Here is a 21,127-nt window from a genome sequence, read left to right as displayed (position 1 = left end):
AAATAATCTTTGATTAAAAAATGTTTAGCATCTGCACTCCTAACAGATAAGTGTGGGAACACAACAGGCTCTTCTCCAAATCAATGGGGCTCATGTTAATTTTGCTAGGAAACAGACTCCCACTAGCTGCTTGAACAGAGGCAGGTCCAATTTGTCTTTTCCTTTTCTTCAGGTGTCTAAAAGGTATAGGGCCATTGCTCTATGCAAGCTCTTCAGGCTTGCCTGCAAATGTTTGGTTAAAGTTGATACAGGGATTCTCTCTCTGCCAGCCATGACCATCTCCATCACACAATGGAGGATCTAGTTACCTAGAGAAAAATGTGGTCTTGTAGTCATGGTAACAAGCAACACAGGGACAGGAGATAGCACAAATAGGATAGAATCATGAGATATCATTTGATTCCAGCCATCACTCCTTCCTGTCCCTGATAGACAGGGTCTCGATGGAAGATCTGGGGCACTGTGGACTTCGAGGATATCATCTACCCTTAGTTACTTCACAGCATATGAAACATCTTTAAATTCTCTTGCCCCTTGAAGATGTTAATGCCTTATGTGGATCAAAATACCTCCAAGCAATGTACATGAAATGTCCTTGTATGGGATTATTGTTCTGAGCTTCTCTTCCAGAAATGTTCTTAATATGCAAGCCATAAGTATGATATTTTTTTCTAAAGGCTTTGATACATATAAAATGGTGGGTAGATACATTTCACAAAAAATCTTTATGTCAAATTCCATTTTCAAAAAGAAAATTATAGTCAGGAGACCTTATCTATACAAAATATTCATATTCAGAGTCTGAATTAGATTACTGTGCATGTGATGGAACATGTCTGTTTTAAGTGTTTCCAAAAATGATGGATTACTGTGTGTCACTATAGGATGACTGCATTGTTAACTTATGATTTAAACTACTTTTTCCTGGGCTAACTTAAAATGTAAAATTTTAAAGAATAATTTTAAGATTGGTCTATATGGTAAGATAATTTTACATTTTCCAGTTTTTATCCATAAAAAATAAACATGTATTTTGCCAATGTTATTAGGACAGTAACTCGGTCACTCAACATTAATTAATGTTCAGAGAATACATTTTGCAATCAATAATGCTATGCATGCTATATTCTAATATCTAACTTTACATACATTTATATTTTAAAAGCTATCAGTATAATACTATTATCATTCACAAACTGGTGGCATATTTTAAGTACTATTCTTAGGTCAGAAATGCATTTGTTTTGTTCATTTTTAAAACTATAACAAGATAAAATATAATAAGATAAAACAAAAGCTATCACATAAAAATTGGACAAGACAAAACAACAGAAGGGAAAAATACACAAGAGTCAGAGACCCACTCATTCACTCAGGACTCCCATAAAAACACTAAACTAGAAGCCATAATATATACACAGAGGACCTATGCAGATCCACGCAGGCTCTGTGCTTGCTGTTTCAGCCAGGGGTTCAATTTTATGTTTGTAACAGAAAATGTTCTTTCAAAATCAGCATTATAAGCTACATGACTCTGACAAAGACAACATGGTAAAAGTATCATTAGAAACTTTGTTCCTTTGTGGGATGAGGCGAAGGCTTGGGGTTTAAGGGCCCTTACTGCTCTTGCAGAGGATCTGAGTTCAGTTCCAGCTCCTACAAGGTGGCTCACAATGATCTGTGACTCCAGCTATAAGCTTCTGACACTCTCCTAACTTAGCTTGGCTTCTGCACACACATGGTACACATATATGTGTACTCAGGCACACATTCATACATATTCAACCAATCAAACATCAAACACTTAATATTTTAAAAAGAAATTTTCTCCTCTTTATGATTTTCAAATACATTAATTTTTAATGTACATGGCATGATCTCATCTGTAAATGTCTATTCACCATGTGTCTGTGGTATAGATTTAAATTTACATGACGATTTACAATACAAATCTGGGCTGACAAGGCGGCTCAGTATGTAAAGGTACTTGCCATCGAGCCTCAAGACCAGAGTTTGATTATTGGGACCTGTATGTTAGAGAAAAACAATTCATTTATAAGTGTTGTTCTCTGAATTTTATATATGTGCTATGGCAAATGTGTGTGTGTGCTTGTGGTGTGTTTGTATATGTGCTATGCGTACATGTAAATAAATAAATAAATGTAATAAAACTACATATTTAATTAGGTAGGACCATAACTGTAACGTTTATAGAGTTTTTTTCTAACTGTTTAAAAACATTTAAAAATAATGTGATTGTATCGTTTATTCCCTTCCCTGTCCTCACTCTATTCTCTCCCATGTCCTCTTTCCACACCGCCTACCATGTTACTACAACTCCCACTCAAATTGGTGGCTCTTAATTATTATTGTTGCTACACCCATAAATACATAAATATATAATACAACCTGCTGTGTCTATTTGATGTGGCTTGACCATCAAGGCTAACCATTTTTTACTTAAGTCTTCATATTCAAAGCCAGTAGACTCTTTTAGAATGTTGATCAAATTTTAGTAAAATTTTAAAGTAGCTAGCTATTAAACAAGAATTTAATATTCTCTGTTTGTTGTAAATCTCAGCAGTAGAAGTATTGGGGCTTATATAAGTTCTGTTTAAGCTAAAACCCTAATGGTAACTTTACAAGTTTATTTAAGTATGGCTAGCTCAGTTTTACACCAGGGGATAAGGTTACTTGTAAACATTGATGTTATTTTTTAAATTATAAAAAACGTTTCGAAATGTGTGTTTTTTAAAGGATTTTGTGAGATCAAAATTTAATGAGGCAATGTAAAACAGAACTGGATTTTCTGTGTCTAGTGTATTGGGGTTTCTTAAAAAGATGCTTCTGTTCCTAATAAAATATACTAAAAGACTTAATTCTGACTCCTTAAGAAACTGGGTGTTAACAGGTTCAAATTTGAGTACTTCAGAGTTAGTCAAGAACTACAAAGACAAGAGACTACAGCTGGTGAGGTCAGTTGAAGGCAGTGGGACTAGGGAGGAGCCTTGAAATTGTGAGTTATCTTGGGACCAGCTAATTTGGTTGACTGACTGGAAGCGAGGGCTACAGAGAAAGCAAAGTTCAGGGGTGACTTGAAAGGAGCTGAGGATTTGCAAAGTGAAGATGCTTTTAGTGAGTGGGGTAAACACAGGAGGATCCTCATTTTCCTCAGGAGGAAGAGAGTATCGAGTGCTTAGTCCAAAGTAAATTAATTCAAAGTCTCCGTGGCAGTACTGTGACAGTATCACAACTCCTTCAAAGAACAGGGCAGTGGTCCCCATATGTGTTGATAATGTTGCCTGCTGGATGAATTTAACTGTCTTCCAAAGGGAGATGCCTTAACTAAGGTCAAGCTGCATCCTCCTGTATCCCCTCTCCTGTCTAACCCTTACAACTTGAAGCTCTGGCTTCAGTGGAGTTTGCTAAGGTGAGCATCTCCAAAATCCTGCATCTCTCTCCCTCTCCTGCAAAAGATCTTCAAAAGGGCCTCATCCTGAGGGTCAGCAGAGATACTCAGTAGTTACGAGCACTTGTTGCTCTTCCAGAGGATCTACGTTCAATTCCCAGCACAAACATGGAGGCTCATAACTGTCTATAACTCTAGTTCTAGTGACCTGACACCCTCTTCTGGCCTCCAGAGACACTAGCATATACTCAAAGCACAGAAAAACATGCATGCAAACACTCATACACATAAAATGTGTGTGTGTGTTCAAATTCCACTGTAAGTTTTTTTAAGTCCTTCATAATAAATATCATACCAGCAATTTTATCTCATGGCCAGTTTTTCTGAAAAGCCAATTCAAATAAATACTTACTTAGTATTCACAGGGAATTAATGATCTTATACCCAGACATGAGTCCATATTTGATAGCTACACTGGAAGAATCAGTGAGAAAGTTTGAACACATAACAGATGAACTGGTAACGTCAAATGGACTTTGGGAATGAATGCAAACAGGAAAAGAAGCTTGAAAATTTAGCCTGGAGGCATTTCAAAATTTTTATAAAGGATTCATTTATGTATACAAGTGTATGCCAGTGTGAGTTTATATGTATGATACATGTGCAGATGCCATGAAGGCAAGAAGGTAGCATAGGATCCCCTGGAACTGGAGTTGCAAGAAGTTGTTAGCCTCAGATATAGGTGCTGGGAACCAGACCCAGATCCACTGCAAAATCACTAAGGGCTCCCAATGACTGAGGCAGCTTGTAAGACTCCATTTTCACTTTTGCAAATTCAAGAAAATGAGCAAGAACTATCAAAGCGGAGTTAAGGGAGGAGTGAGGGAAAAGCATCCCTGGAGACTAGTATAGGAGATGTCAAATAAATTCATTTTAATTTTCTTTTATGTATGAGTGCTTTGCCTGCATGTATATCTGTTCAGGATGTGTATGCCTGGTCCCATTGGAGGCTAAGTCAGGATGACAGTTCCCCAGGTGTTGGGATTATAAATAGTTGTGAACACCAAGTGGGTGTTGGGATTGAACCTGTGTTCTCTGGTAGAGCACCTAGTGCTCTTAACCATGGAACCATCTCTCCAGCCTCTAAATATAATGTAGGATAGAGAGAAGATGATCAATTTTTACATAGCTCCCAATAGACCTGGTATGAAGAAGAATATGTTTGAGAATGAAATGGACATGGAGATTGCAAAAGGAGTCATTTTAATGAATTATTTTGATCAAACTTATGAATAATAGAGGGTGTGGGAAAACGATTGGAAGGAGAAAACCAAGGTGTCAGGCCATTGTGAAGACCAAATCTAAGACATGTTGCACATTTAAAAGAAATGTGGAATTAAAAGAGCTGACCAAGGGTGATTCTTCTGTTGTTTTGCTTTAAATTGCAAGCTATGAAGATAAATTTGAATTCCGATAAAGTGGATTAGGTCAAGAAAGATACCCTTACATTGCTAAGAACAGATGATTCTGGATCACGAAGGATTATCTATAGTAGACATGCCCAGAAAACAGCAGCATGTACACTGAGTCACTACCAAGGCTCTGATTTGCAATTTGTACTGGGCCTTGCAAATTAAGTTGCTAGTCTGCACTTCTGGATGGACCATTGACTCAGTCATGTGTCTGTGATGGTCAAGGTAAAATGAGAAATTGAGACCCATGCTTATCAACATTTGAAGTGGCTGGGTAGGAATTTTGTGTGGACTCTGCAAAGCAGCTTGCTGTGTAAATGTGCATGCATGTGTGCATGTGTATGATTGCATGTGGAAGGCAGAGGGTAATCTTGATGTCATACTGAAGATACTGCTCATCTTGTTTTAGAAACAATGCTCTCTTACTGGTTGGAAATCATTAAACAGGTAGTACTGGCTGACCAACAATACTCACAGACTCATATATCCACTTCTTTAGCTCTGGGATAACATGCTGGTCCTTTGAGTATGAGGATTAAATTTAAGTCCTCCTGCTTGACAGAGTGCTTTGTAGACTAAGCTATCTCTCCAACCTCCTCTGAAAAATCAACTCTGAAACCATATTTTTGTAGTAACTTACTTAAATTCAGCCTTACCCACAAAAGTTTTGAACCAAGTTTAGATATGAAGAGAATAGGTAGGCTAGGAACATGAAGTACTTTGTGATTCAGAAACAGCATACAGAAAAGAGATAAGCATGCTTGATCTGTAGGGTGAGAGTCTGAGAGAGTCATGCTTTAAATGTTTGGTGAAAAGATGATGCAGGAAAAAAGCTAACATAAACTTTCCTCTTTTTACCCCCATGAATCTTTGTTATTTGGCTCAGTTCTAACCACAAATGACATCTACACCAGCCTATGCAAGAAGCCACAGTACTGCTATTCTGTGAATAGTGGTGTCAGAAAACGCCCATCAGAAAGTAATGGGCTCAGTAATCCCCACCCTCATATGGGAAAATGAGGAGGGAAGACAATGAGTTTGAAGCTAGTGTACAGAGCATCCATTTGAGGTATTGCTGCTGCTGTGTAAAATCTCGGGGTGGGGTAGAAAAAGTAGAGAAAAGGATGGGGTAGGGGAGAAAAGAGAAGAAACTGTCTTATTTTTAAATCCCTAATTATTTTACAAAAGGGCTTGAGGATATGGCTTTATTAGTAGATCACAGTGAGTTTTTCTAAACTACTAGTCTTTGAATGAAATAATTTTTTTTTCACTTGTTTCTATGGAAGCTCCTGTTAAATTGTAAATCTGAAGCAGAAATAAAGCCTTATCTCATTAAAAATAAGCATGCAATCACTGTCTGAGGCAAAAAGGTCAGGAAAAATTAGGTAGGAAGTAATGGTAGTTTTAGATGTACCTAATTCAGGATTCATCTCTGTAACCTCCCTGACATCTCAGATTTCATGTTTATGAGCTCATTGTTGTTTAAGGAATAGTTATTGTATGGGACTAAGTTATCACTGGAAAGAAGGAAGAGCATATGAGTAGACAGTAAATAAAAATGTGTTTTCTTCCAAATACTACTGTTCTGCTAAAGTAACACAGTAATAAAATGACTCCTAAAGATGTTCGTCCATACCTATAGACCAGTGTCTCACTCAGTCATCATCAGAGATGCTTCCTCTACTATAGATGGGAATTAACACAGAGACCCACAACTGACAAATGTACAGAGAGTAAGAAACTATCAAACCTCTTCCCTCAAGGCCCAGTGAGTATGTGGGAGAGGAAGCAGAAAGATTACAAAGGTCAGAGGGGATGGTTAACTAACTCCAAGGAAAGAGTGTCTTCCAGATAGAAGGGCTGAAATGCATATGAACTCAGAGAATCCATGGCAGTGCACACAGGGCCTTCACAGGTCCAAGCCAGATGCGGTCTTAAGGCTGATATGGGGAAGTAGCCACAAACTCCCATCTCTAATCCTGAAGCTGGCTCTAATTGACATCTGCTTGCAAATGAAAAGTTAATTTTCTCTAATAGAGCCTCTTCTGGGAATTTAAACCATATTTGAGGGTAGGTTACAGACTTAGCAGTAGATGGCCAACACAAAATAAACTCAATGATATTTTCATAGATTGCTTTTTTTTGTCTCATGTTGTTTTGTGTTGGGGCATGTTTTTGTCTTCCTGGTCTCTTGCTTGAATATTATGGTTCTTGATTTCTTTTATCTCATGTGTGTATGTTTCTGGTGCTTTAACTTTGTTTTTGCTTTTCTTTTATTCTTTTTTATTCTTTTTTTTTTTTTTGTCTGTTTTCTTAAGAGTGAAAGAAAGAAGGCATGGCGTTAGTTGTATGGGGAGCTGGGGCTGATCTAGGAAGAGATGGAGAGGAGGAGAAACCATGGTCAGAATGTATTGGCTTATAAATTCATTTTCAATAGAATATATTAAAATGTGATTTCCTTATAACTTTACTTGTCTAAAGAAGAAAATTATCCTTGGGTAATCTAAGTCCTGCAGTATCAAAAGCACCAAAATATTTCCTTAAAAACTTGGACATATCAGATCACATACTCAAGAAAATAAAAATTTCACTACAAATCTCTTAATTTTTGCAAGAAGTAGATAACTGACATTATGGAACAGCCCCACTCCCCTACTTTTCCTCCTCCACTGTCTCCTTTTCATCCTTCTCTCCTTGCTCTCTTTCCCTCATCTATCTATCTACCTACCTACCTACCTATCATCTATCTATCTATCTATCTATCTATCTATCTATCTATCTATCTATCTAATCTATCTGTCTGTCTGTCTTCCTATCTATCTATCATCATCTACCAATAAATCAATCAATAACCTATTATCTATCAATCCTTTATCAGTCACCTATTAATCAGATATCTGTCATCTCTATATCCATCTACCTATTTATTTACCTATCAGGTTATTTATTTATCATCTATATCATCCATCTCTCTATAATCTAGCCAATCTATCTATTTACTTATAATCAATCATTCAATCAATCATCTCTCTGTCTACCATCTATCTATCTATCCATCTATCATCATCTATAATCTCTCTATTGTCTATCATCTTTCTACCATCTGCACATTCTTTATATAAACTACAGTTTATGCTTGGAATTAAGTAGCCAATATCAGTATTGCACATATTTCAGCTGTGTCTTCTATATTTCTGACAGTTTTTTTTGAGATAATGCTAATAATGAAAGAATCATTCTATATCTGAAATTTGGTGCTAGCAAAGGTACACAAATGAATTTCCAAACACACAAACTGAAAACAAAGGAAAATCAGTGAGCCTCCTCTTCTACACATACAGAAGAAGCAAAGTAGCCTTCCAACTGGGGTAAATGGCACCTGTCATTTATGGGGAAATGGTATCTCCAAGCCCAATCTTCAGTTCTCATCAACACAGTAACACACGAGAGAACTTGAATGCTCAGAGAAAATATCTGATCACAGAAGAGAAAATATTAAAGAAAAGCATCCACACAACATTGTCAATTATCTGGTGCACTCCTGCACCTGGTATACTGTGTTCATGAATCATAAACTCCGGTGTCATCTTTGGGGCAAAAGTACATCCTATTGCATAAGGAATATTTATCACACAAAAAGGGAGAAAATGAAAGAGGAGAGCAAGAACCTGAAACTTCTAGATCATTTCAAATGTCAGGAAAACAAACTAGCACCTCTGACAGGCTCTGAGCTGCAGAGGGGCATGTGTAGGACAGCTTGCATTTAATTCAAACTGTTATGGGAAAGAATCAAATCTGTAGTGAGGTCAAGGCAGCAGGATGTTTTTCTTCAAGACTAAAAATAATACTGCCTCCAGGCATGTGGGCTAAATTCCACAGCATTTTGAAACTATTGTAAAAGACTTTAAATATGGATAAAGATGAATGGAAAACATGCTGCAAGCCCACACAGAAACTTGGGAGGGAGAAAATCCTACCCCATGCTAACTATGATCAGCATGAAAGTCAGAGACAGAGGTCTGAGGGCAGCTTTGTTCTGGGGAATGCCATCCCTACAGAATTCATCAATTTAATATTCACACAAAGAGGAAGTTTCAAGCTTCCCAAGCACCCTTAAGTAGAATGCAAAGAACATGAGAAGAAATAGGTGTAGGTCTGGAAACTAGGGTCATTGAAGTCCCTAGACTTCAGGTAAAACAGATTCCCCTGAAAGCAAATTCCTTACTACTCTAGGCTTTTTCTTTTCTTTTCATGTTGGGCATCATCGCCACCTGTGAAGAAAGGGTAAGGACAAAGAGCTGCAGGCACCATTGTGCCTCTTTTTGTAAGATGCTGGAGGAGTAATTTGATGGATGCTTTTCAACTTAGAGGTCATGAGTTTAAACCATGTCTCAGTAGATTATGAACAAAAGAGGTTGGTGGTCTATGAGAAACCCTGGATGGTGACACTCTTGTTCTTTCTTATCCCGTCTGTCACCACAATTGTGTTCTTTCTTTTGCTTCTTCCAGCTACACAAAAGGGAATTGAAATGTCATTGCAAGTATTTTTCCCCCCAGCCTTTGTGCGAAAGAAATGTGAGATACGAGAAATGCAAACTCAATTCATCTTGAATGTCCAGTTAGTGTTATTCTCCTATAATAAGGTTTCCAGATCTTCCTGGGATTTACTGACATAGAAACAAGGCTGCCTTCTAAGCAAAAGTTATGGCTTATCTCATAGAAGTTATACTGCAAAAGGGAACATTGTTATTGTTAGGGAAGATTTAATTGTAAACCATGTATATTTTCTTGACCCGAATCTTAAAAATTTAAGATTTATTTTGTATTTTTTATTTCCTTTTCTTTTGCTAAATAATTTTTCATGGATGTTAATTTTTTCATTATTTCATTTCACTGAATGTAAATTAATATTTCATTTTGCATTCTATATCTTTATAATAATATATTTGGTATTTTGGTATATTGTCTAACTAAAGAAATGCTGTGTTTTCTTTAATTTGTCTGGTAGAATTATTTTTAATTATTCTTGACATTTTATTATTACTGATATTTCTACTTGCATATAATTTTGTTGCCTACAAATTCTATTAATAATTAAATAATAAAAAGGGAAACATCAAGTCACCTTGAGAAAAGCAATAAAATAAAAATTAAAGGAAAACCCCAGAAGTGCTTTGGAATGCCAACAAAATTCTGGCATTTGGGTAGCCATAGATAGGATGACCCTGCCTTAGCAAGTTTAGAGGTCAACGGGCATAAGATTAAAACCTAGCTATGCCTTGTGTCACTGTTGTCAAGGGCAAAGGTTGAGGCTGCGATTTTCCTCAACATAATATTTTAATAAATGTCTCTTAATGTACGGTGCAGCTTCCTGAATACTTATATTAGAAACTGTGACGTTTCTAAGCAACACCAGGAAAAATAATATCTGCTCTATGAACAGGTAAAGTAATATGATCAATTTTCATCTTTTTAAGGAAAATTATTAATATTTGTGGGCATTAAAATTGTGATGTCTATTATGCCATTTTCAATACAACATAGTAATACACACACATACATACACACAGAGATACATGAACTTAGACACCACACATATATACACATATGTGACACAGACATAGAGACATATGTTGATATGTATACACTCACACACACATTGACACATACATACAAATATAGACACACATGTGCACATGTACATATATAGACATATACATACATGCTCATACACTAGCACAGATACACACACACACACACATACACACACACTATACTTTGCTCATACTGCCCCTTTCTTTACCCTTCTCTAAACAGCACATTCTACTTCAATGTCACATTTAGACAGAGATGTAGGCTGACATATTTACATCTGGTTTGCATAGGAGAGAAAAAGTGATATTTCACCTATTTTCTTTTTTTTTTCCTTTCCTTTCTTTTTATTTGTATTTATTTATTTATTTATTTTTTATTTTACATGTCGATCCCAGTTCCCCCTCCAACCCTCCCTCTTGCCCTCTCTGCCCCCTCACATGCACCCTGACTACCCTCCCCTTCCATCCCCCACCCCAATTCCACATGTAGGGCAATGCCATCCAGGTGGGGTCATGTAATTGAGCCCATTCCTCATATATCACTTCTCCCTCACACAGTCCTTTCCCTGATACCATTTTCATGATTATTTAAACCCCAGAGACAATTACTGACATCATATGCAATACAAGTTGAAGCCAAAGGTACACCTGAAGTGGTTCAGTATGCTTCGGTCAGTGGCATGTAAATAGTGACAACCAAGCTATTCTTTTATAAGAACCTCTTACACCAGGAACCATCATCAACCTGAGTCTAAGATTTTTCCCTGTGGTATGACCCTGCAGTCAAATAAACCCAGCCAGGGAAGTCAGGACAATTGTTGCCTGTACTCCTCAGTAGCAAAGCATAAAATACTCAAGTGCATGCTGCTTATCCCTTCATTTTCTCCAGTGATAGTGATCATTGCAACCTGCCAGCCTGTGTTACATTTTCAACTATGCAACCTATGGAATAGATCAGCTATGGAAAAACCCTCCTTCCTGCCTCCACATGCCACTTGTCTCTGTGCCTTCCTCCCCAGAGAAAAATGTCATTCACTAGAACAAGGGGTTCCACTCCATACTACATTAACTCACAAGTTACCACATGGGACCTTTGGACATATTATACACATATTCATACCCTAGACATACCTGTAGGTTTAATAAAACGGCACCAATCCTCATGGCTTCACTGACTTCCAGACTGTACATCAGCTGTGGGAAGCGGGGAGGACTCTGGTTGTTGGGGGGGAGCACCTCGATGTACACCGTGCAGATAGAATGCCTGTGAGATTGAAGGGAGCAGGATGTTTAATGATGCACACTGCTCTGAAACTTAGAATGCATGGTTTATTTGTTTTCTGGGTTTACAGGACAAGAATATTTCAAGTTTTATAGAAAGCAGTAAAATCAGGAAAGAATAAAACACTAAAAGTTAACACCAAAATATAAAGCCTTTGTGAAATTAGTGTAGTAAAAGAAAAAAAAATCACCTCCAGTACCTGTTCCTACTATTTAGATGAATACTGTAAGTTAAAAAGCTGCAGAGGAGGACTAATAAATTAGCCTGACTCAACTGATGATCCTATTTTTAATCCTATTTTTAACAGCAAAGAAACGCAAGCAGAAAAACATACAAAATCTTTGTATAAAACTTGTAATAAAACTTGTCTTTCAGGTTCTCTTCCAATTCAACCCAGTAAAGGAGTATTGATTAATTCAACACATAGGTACACACATGAACACACACATATGTATGTGAGCACAATCCCCTTACACACATACACACGTACACACACAGAGACAGAGAGAGAGACAGAGAGAGAGAGAGAGGGAGAGAGAACACAGAAACAAGAGCTGTGTTTTATTAGTTTTTTCTCTAACATCAATGACTTACTGTGATTTTTTTTGGGGGGGTCTGATGTCAAAATCATAAATTAAATCCAGGGTGACATCATGTTAATAAAACAGGAAATGTTTTAAATTTTTTAAAATAAAATAAAAGGCTGACAATTACCTTTAGTTAAAGCCTCTAATGAGGGAGCATTTTCATGGAGAATAAAGTTACTCTATTATCTTAAGTAAAATTTTTAGCATTTTCACATTGATTCTTTCAGCATCTTTGAACACTGGAATTTTAGGGAAAGAATGTTGAAGAACCAAGGTTTCTGAGGCTTAAAAGGCTTTATAAAGAGAAACACTGACAAAATAGATAAACTGGACACATGAATTCACAGATCTGGTCCTTTACCAGGAAATGCATACAGTATTTTATAGGAACATTCTCTGCTTCCTAAAACATAAGCTTCATGCACTTTTTTTTAAATTTTATTTTAAAATTTAAAATACTGTAGTGTTAATTCCTGTTTAGGAGCCAGAATTGTCTTAAAGGAGTACAAAACCCTTTTTATAATGTATTCCAATAACACATTCTTCTAGGACTAATTAAATTTTCTTTTTCATGTATGTAATTTTTTTAATTTAAATTTGAAACAAGCTTGTTTTACATATCAATCCCAGTTCCCACACCCTCCTGTCCTCCTATTTCCCCCACCAATCCCCATCCCATCCCCTTTCTAATTTATTTTTCTCTTTAAATGTTTTAGGTGCACAGGGAAAGCACTAAGGCCTGGCTGGTAGCCTGTCCATCTGTAACACGCATGGGTGCTAGTTGCTGAGCTCCATGCAGACAGATGACACACCCTGTTAAGTGTTTCTATTCAACTGGGGCCACTTTAAGTCACTTGTGACTTCCATTTATTGCAATACTGTCCCAAAGTAAACTTATTTTAAGTTAAAAAAAAAGTCAGTCTTACAATCAGTTAAAGGGTCTGAATTTATTATGTCTTTTATATTTTGTGCAAGTGCCCTCACAAAAAAGAATGTGTTTTTTTTTTTCTATTGAAATGTACTCAGATGGAGATACAGATGCAATGGTAAAACAATTAAGAGTCAATAATTAAAATGCAGTCTTTAAGGGTAAATTAAAATGAATTAAAGTGGCAGTTTTCAACCTGAGGGTTGTAACCCCTTTGGCAACCCTCTATCTCCAAAAATATTTATATTTATGACCCATAATAGTAGCAAAATTACAGTAGTGATGTAGCAATCAATGGCAATAATTTTATGGTTGGGGGTCAGCACAACATGAGGAACTGTACTAAAGGGTTGCAGCATTAGGAAGGGAGAGAACCACTAAGTAATAATAAATCATTGTTTATAAGTTTGTAAGTATTCCTATGCAAGGCAAATAATAGAAAGTTACATTTTTTTCCCTTTGGGTTTTTTGTTTGTTTTGTTTCATTGTTTTTGTTTTTGAGATAGGCCTTGAACTCAAAGATCTACCTGCCTCTGCCTCCTGAGTGCAGGGATTAAAGGCATGTCACCACTGCCACCAATGTTACCACCTGGCATTCTTTTTTTTATAATTACAGTTTCAATGTTAGTGACTCCCATTTCTGTGGTGAGAATGGGGGCGGAGCATTGTCATCCTCAACTGGGCTTAATGCCCCTCACAATACAATTGGCAGTAGCCACAGGTGAGTCTCAAAAAACAAGGGGCTTAATTTGTTGATTTATAAAATGAACTATTGTGTCATAAATTTTGAAATATATCAGTGTATTCATCTGAACATGATGTAGTAAAACTTAAATTCAACAGAAAGCAAATCTATAGTGATTAAACCGGTTTGAACCTGATTGAACTGGCTTGAACAGGATAAAACCAGTCTGAACCAAATAGAACCGGATTAAACTGGTCTGAACCAATATGAACCAGATCCAACCGGTCTGAACTGGATCAAATAGGTCTGTACCAGTTTGAACTGGATTGAACTGGTCTGAACCGGTCTAAACAGGATCAATCCAGTATGAACCAGATCAAACCTGTCTAAGCTGGTCTGAACCAAATAGACCCAGTTTTCACCCGTCTGAACTGGATCGAACCTGTCTAAACTTGTCTGAACTGGTTTGAACCAGATCGAACTGGATCGAACTGGTCTGAACTGGCTTAAACAGTAGCAGCCCGGTCTGAACTGGATAGAACCAGTTTCTACCACATTGAGCCAGATAAAACAGGTCTGAACTATAATGAACTGGTCTGAACCTGCCTAAACCGGTCTGAACTGGATTTTTAAAATATACAAATTGAATTAATCCAGCAATATTTCTTTTAACAGTTGTTATTTCCTCAGCAGTCAAACAATTTAAAGATAACAGAACAACATATAGTATCCAAAGTTCCTCTGTGCTTCCATCTTTACGTGGCTTTTTTATTACTCTGTTCCTTCTACTTCTATTTTTTTAATTTTTTGAGACAGGGTTTCTCTGTGTAACTTTTATCTATCCTGGAATTAACTCTATACCAGGTTTACTTTGCAATCATAGAGATCTGCTTGCCTCTATCTCTCGAGTACTGGAATTAAAGGTGTGTGCCACCACACCCAGTTACTCCTCCTCCTCTTCTTCTTTATTGGCCTTTACAAGCATGTTTTATTTATTGTTTAGAGTAAAACTTCTAATCTTTTCACTCTGCTGTCCTGTATCAAATATTTCTTTTTTTAAATTATTTATTTTTTTATTTTACATGTCGATCCTAGTTCCTTCTCCCTCTCTTCCTCTTACCCTCTCTGCCTCCTCACATGCACCCTGACCACCCTCCCCTCCCATCCCCCCACCCCAATTCCATATGTACAGCAATGCCATCCAGGTGGGGTCATATAAATCTGTCAAGTAATTTGAAGTAGGGACTAGGACTTCTCTCCTATCTCTAGGTTAAGGCAGTTATCCCTCCATGGGGGATGTGTCTGCAATGTCCTTTTATGCACCAGGAATACATCCTGGTCCCACAGTCTGAGGTCCCTTAGACTGCTCAGTCCTTTTGGCTAAGACCCATATTCAGGGAGGCCTGAGTCAGTCCCATGCTGAATTCCCAGCTATCAGTCTGGGGGCCCATTAGCTCCTCCTTGTTCAGGTCAGCTGTCTCTATGTGTTTCTGCAACCTGGTCTTTTCCTCTCCTTCTGCATCTACATTCAAGTTAGACTCAATGTTTAGTTATGGATGTTTGCTTCTGTTTCCAATAGGTACTAGATGAAGGCTCCATGATGGTGGATAAGTTAGTTGTTGATCTCACTATCCAGGAAGGGCATTTATGGTAGCCTTGGGATTTATCTCTTGGTCTTCTTAGGGGAAGATCATATTTCAGTTGCTCTTCCAACATCCTTCCTATACTGGCACTCTGCTAGTGCATTTAATAAGTACCAGTCTTTTTGAGGGTTACTGATTTTTAAAATGCGATCTCTTCTTTATTCCTGATGTCAGCATAGTGTCATAGCAAGCGTTCCTAAAACTGAAGGCCTATAGCATTAACAATAAAGTGATGACTTAATGCTATAATAAACAGCAATCATTCAACAGCATAGTTTAAGCACATAGTAAAACTGGGCAGTTGCTAGGTAAATAATAACACTTTATGTGAGTATTTCATATTTACATTTATAGCCAGTCCTAAATGCATAAAACCAAGCTTCTTTCTATCCATATTTTATTTTGGTAATAGGACAAGTACGATACAAATAAGGTTCCATTTCTAAAAATGAAAAGCATGAGGTCTTATTCTTATTTTTTTGAAAAAAAAGGGGGGAGGGGAGCCCAGAGAGAGTCATTATGGGCTTAACTAGAAACCTGGCACTAGGGAATTTTCCAGGAATCCACAAGGATGACCCCAACTAAGAATCTAAGCAATAGTGGAGAGGCTACCTTAAATGCCCTTCCCTTATATTGAGATGGATGACTACTTTAAATGCCATCATAAAGCCTTCATCTAATAGCTGATGAAAGCAGAAGCAGTCAATCACAGCTAAGCACTGAGCTAAACTCCTGGAATCCAGTTGTAGAGAGGGAGGAGTGATGAGTAAAGGGGTCAAGAACATGCTAGGGAAACCCACAGAAATAGCTTCCTAGAGTAAGTGGGAACTCACGGACTCCAGACTAATAGCTAGGGAACCTGCATAAAACTGAACCAGGTCCCCTGAACTTGGGTGTTCGTTAGGGGGCTGGGAAGTCTATAGGTGGCTGGCAGTGGAACCAGTATTTATTTCTAGTGTACAAATGGGCTTTGGAATCCCATTCCCTATGAAGAGGTCTTCTCCCAGCCTATATACATGGGGGAGCACCTAGGTTCTGCCCCAAAAGATGTGACGGACTTTGATGATTCCCCATGGGAGGCCTCACACTCCCTGAGGAGTGGATGTGGGGTGGGGTGGGAAGATGGTGGGGGCAATAGGAGGACAGGAGCGAGAGGGACCTGGGATCGGTATGTAAAATAAGATTGGTTTTAATTTAAATAGAAATCAATTTAAAAAGAAGTAATGAATTTCTAAGACAGTTTTATGTCTTAAAAAGTCATGTTGTCATGTTGAATCATCTAATTTGACTAGCTTGGTCTATAATTTTAAATAATCACAAAGATGAGGTGACTGAATTAAAGTTGCCAAGCTCATTAATTGCCGATAAAATAAAGGGGCTTCTGAACTCTTTAGGTCTCAGAAGAGCAGGCTTTATGAAGCATATTAGAGAGGTTTTATTTGTTTATCTGATGGCTGTGAATATGAAAGTTCCTTGCTTTGTTACAAAAGATGTCTTATTCCAAATCCTAAAGTATTTGAAGTCTTGGAAATGGACTACCAATATTCTAATACTTAATTAGCTATGTCATAACTGAAACTTCATTCATGATATGTACTTATTATAAGAAGCAAATAAAATATTAATGGAGAGACAGAAAGATGGACCTAATGCACTTTGACTCTGGGAACATCATAATTTAAAGAGATAAAATGGCCTAATTTTGTGTCACTTTGATACTATCAGTATGATTGTGCTTATATGATTATATATGACTTCTTGTTTCTATGATGAAGGTGACTAGTATTTATATTATTTCCTCTGCATGACTTAAAACAGAGAAATCAACTGTGGGTTTTTCTTTGTCCCCTCTCCATTAATAACTTGCTACAAAAGTCTATATTTTTAAATTCATTGCTTATGGATTCCATTTTACTATCTTGGCAGAAAATACAGACAACTACAGAAGCAGAAACTTCATATTTCAGTCCAACACAAGAGTTCACTTTTCAAAGAAGATGGGGGCAGGGGTTTCAGATGCACCACACATATGTAATACACAAAGCCTCACAGACAAAGGGAGCACTTATGCAGCTTCATAGAGGAATGAACAGGAAAACAGTACACTTTGCACAACCTGCGTGGGGGAGTATGCAAGGAATAGCAGTAGCTATTGAAACTAGAGTAGACAATCATTCAATACCATCAAGTTTGAACTTCTTGACAGTGGGCTAGTCGATACATTTAAAGAAGGCCACTGGTATGATCGAATGTTCCAAGACTCATGATGTCCTGCCTTCACCTGCATCCCGTCTTTGCCCTTGTTTCCTCCCTGTCATTTCCCCATGCCTGCAGATATGTTTATAGTCACTGCACGATCAGTATCCCATCAGGTCTTTTTTTTTTTTTAACCTTATCTTTATTTCCAGTGTTTCCCCCATAACACGAGGAACTTGGGGAATCCAGTATATTTTTGTCAAAACAGATGACTATTTGTTATAGCTTTATCACCATGTGATTTTTTTTAAAGAATATATATTTGAAATGGAAAATTTTTTATTGTAGAACATCATTTAGTCATGGGTGAATTAAGTACTAATTTGGATTCCATGGCACACAAATATATGAATATAAGAGGGTACCATATCATGTGTCAATCATTTTTGTGGGGAGCTATTGGGATCAGAACTGGTTTTTATACCTTATAGTAGCAATAATTCATTCCAAGATTAAACAATATTTACTCAATTTAATTGAACTAAGTAAATATATTAACCAACAGAAACCACTAGGGTAAATGATGCTTTAATTGTAGGATATTTTTAACTTTTAACTCATGTCTTCATATTTGTTCTTATAGTAGGCCCATTACCCCCCCCACACAAAAAAAAAGGTAAAAAGAAAAAAACAGTCTATGAATCCAGTGCTGGATTTCTACTGCTGTCACTCTGAGCTGGTAGACACTTCACTAGGACTGGAGTTACAGAAACCTGAAGCCATTTTATACTGGGTCTGAGGTTCAGTACAATTTAAATGTACAAACCCAAGGTGCCAAACTGAAAAAAATAATACAGAGAATGCCCCCAATTCTTGTGCCAAGGTTTTCATTGCTATTATTTAATGACATGAGTATGCCATCGTTGCCAGTGACATCAAATCATAGCTGTTCATATTCTTATGTTGGTAACTTCCAAGTATCATCTTCCTTTCAAAGGAAATACTGAAAGCCAAGCCTCCCAACTCTAGCTCACTCACCAACTTGATTTGAAGGTTTAATTTCTCTGCAGAAAACAGTGAATGGCATTATCCAGCAGCAAACACAACAGTATTCCCGCAGGAAGAAAGTGGGTATGTGTATTTTATTTTCTGCTGGTTCCAAATGGTGCCTGAAGGGTGTGTTGGGGAGGCAGTGATGAGCATAGTTGCCTGCTGTGTGATGTCTGATGACATATTGTAAGGCAACCTTTTAGCATCCAACCCATTTAAAATAAAAAGAAAGCTGATGTCACCATGAGGACAGACACTCTCTTCTGAGGATGACACTTTGTTTGAATGCCATTTGACGAGTGAAATCCTTTTACTGACCTAGTGTTTTCAGACAGAGGTGAGCAATCTTCACACAGGAAAGGAGAAGCTGAGAAATCTCTGCTGTCATTAATTTGTACAGTGGTAACCCCACTCTGAGATGTGCGGTCTGCATTTTCATGCTCAACAGTGGTTCAAGGATTAAAAGAACAATGTAGAACAAAGCATTGCTAAGTTTTAAATTGTGTGTTGTTCTAGGCAGTCTGCTTTCCCCCTCTCTTTTCTGCCTTGGCCATCAATCAGCCATTCTCCCTATAATCCTCCTGCCTATATGATGCACACTTGCATTCATGTAACAGCTTTCTGCTTGTGGGACCTTGTTTCAAGTTCCTAATCTTTTACTTAATAAAGGCCCCAAAGTGTAAACATGGGATGCTAGCAATGTTGTACTATTACATTGTTATAATAATTGGATTTCATCATTTCTGTTACTGTGTTGCTGCTCTCCATTTATAAAATATATTATAAATATATGAGCATAGTTAGAAAACAGCATACATACCTACATACATGCAAAGTCAACACATCAATAATTCCCTTAGTGAGCGATGTTCTGGTTGCTCACTGAAGGTGAACCTATTAAGACAGTACCACAACCCATGGGATGATTTAAAACCCTTATATCATAGTAACTATAATATATTGACACAAGAAAATCAGGCCAGATCTATTCAGTACAAAATGTCTTCAAATGAAAAAAAAATTATGTATTATAAAATAAAGTAGAGAATATTAAATGTCTTTTGTGAAAGTTTTGCTGAAAAATAACAATGGTGACTGTTTCTTATAGCAGCCTTTTAGTATTTATAGTGTACAAATATATAAACTTTTTCTAAGAACAATGGGGCCTAGTGGGAGTCACCTTCTCTCTGCAGGTGGGGCGTTGTCTGAGGCTTGCACTGTAAGTGCATATGTTCGTCCCACGATGAGCTCCACTCCCGGTGCAATGCTCACCAGCCCCGTGGTCCTGTTGATGACGAAGTCTCCTTGGGCTCCCACTAGTATTTCATAGGAGATCTCCCCATTCGAGCCTTCATCAGCATCTACTGCAGTCAGCTGGATTGAAAGATTACAACACACATCTTGTTAGGATTCAGCCTTTTACAGCTGTGCAGCTTCCCCAAACACAAGGAATGGATTTCATAGCTGGGCGTTGGTGGCACACACCTTTAATCCCAGCACTCGGGAGGTAGAGGCAGGAGGATCTCTGTGAGTTTGAAGCCAGACTGGTCTACAAGCAAGTTCAAGGACATGCTCCAAAACAAACAAACAAACAAACAAACAAACAAACAAACACAAAGCTGAAGATACTATAGAGTACGTTAGGTGTGCAAATGTGCTCACTGCATTTGTGTTTTGTTGTGACACCTAATCACTGCAGGAACCAGTATTGTTGTTTTGTCCCTTGTGGCCATGTTCAGAATGGCTCTCAATACTGAAGACTTTCTTTGTTCTAATTTAATAAAAGGAAAAAGGGGATAAAGCCATAACATAAAACTTAAAGTTTTATTCTTTATCTTACCTCTCATTCTTCACACATGAGCACACATCACAATGGTCTGAGACCAGGACAAAATGAAAGGGCCAAGTTTGCCTTATTTCCACTGTGCTTCTCTTGCAGTTTCCCATCCATGCTGCTCCCCTGCCTCATAACCTCTTCCCACTGGCCTACGATGGCCTGACAAAGCCCACACTACAAAAACCATTTTCTTTTGAGGAAAAAGAATTGTTCTGAGAACCACTGAGTTGATGGCACATAAGCACCTGTAGACTTGACATGCACATGTTCAAAATCACTTTCCAGCAACTGGCACTTACTGCCTGAGAGAGGAGAATGATCCTTATTAATCCCATAAAGCAACATTAAAGCAATAGTGATTTATTGTGTTAAACAAGGTTCCTCCATTTCTTGATAGATATACATTTCCATAGAGGGGAATGAATAATCTTAGTAAGAGATGTT

General features: G+C 37.5%; 1 protein-coding gene across 1 annotated transcript in view; it reads right to left on the bottom strand.

The window, feature by feature from the left end:
- Positions 1-21,127, bottom strand: part of Pcdh15 (protocadherin related 15) — a 586,560-nt gene that overhangs the window by 237,831 nt on the left and 327,602 nt on the right. Inside the window, exons 14-15 of the mRNA XM_051186893.1 lie at positions 20,027-20,220; positions 11,607-11,739 (exon numbers count right to left, since the gene is read on the bottom strand). Of these exons, the coding sequence (XP_051042850.1) occupies positions 11,607-11,739; positions 20,027-20,220 (327 nt within the window). The remainder of the gene's footprint in view (positions 1-11,606; positions 11,740-20,026; positions 20,221-21,127) is intronic.

Source organism: Phodopus roborovskii, unplaced genomic scaffold, assembly GCF_943737965.1.
Source record: "Phodopus roborovskii unplaced genomic scaffold, PHOROB, whole genome shotgun sequence".
Lineage (NCBI taxonomy): Eukaryota > Metazoa > Chordata > Mammalia > Rodentia > Cricetidae > Phodopus > Phodopus roborovskii.
Note: the sequence above shows the minus strand (reverse complement) of the source record. Positions and strands in the feature narration are given on the sequence as shown.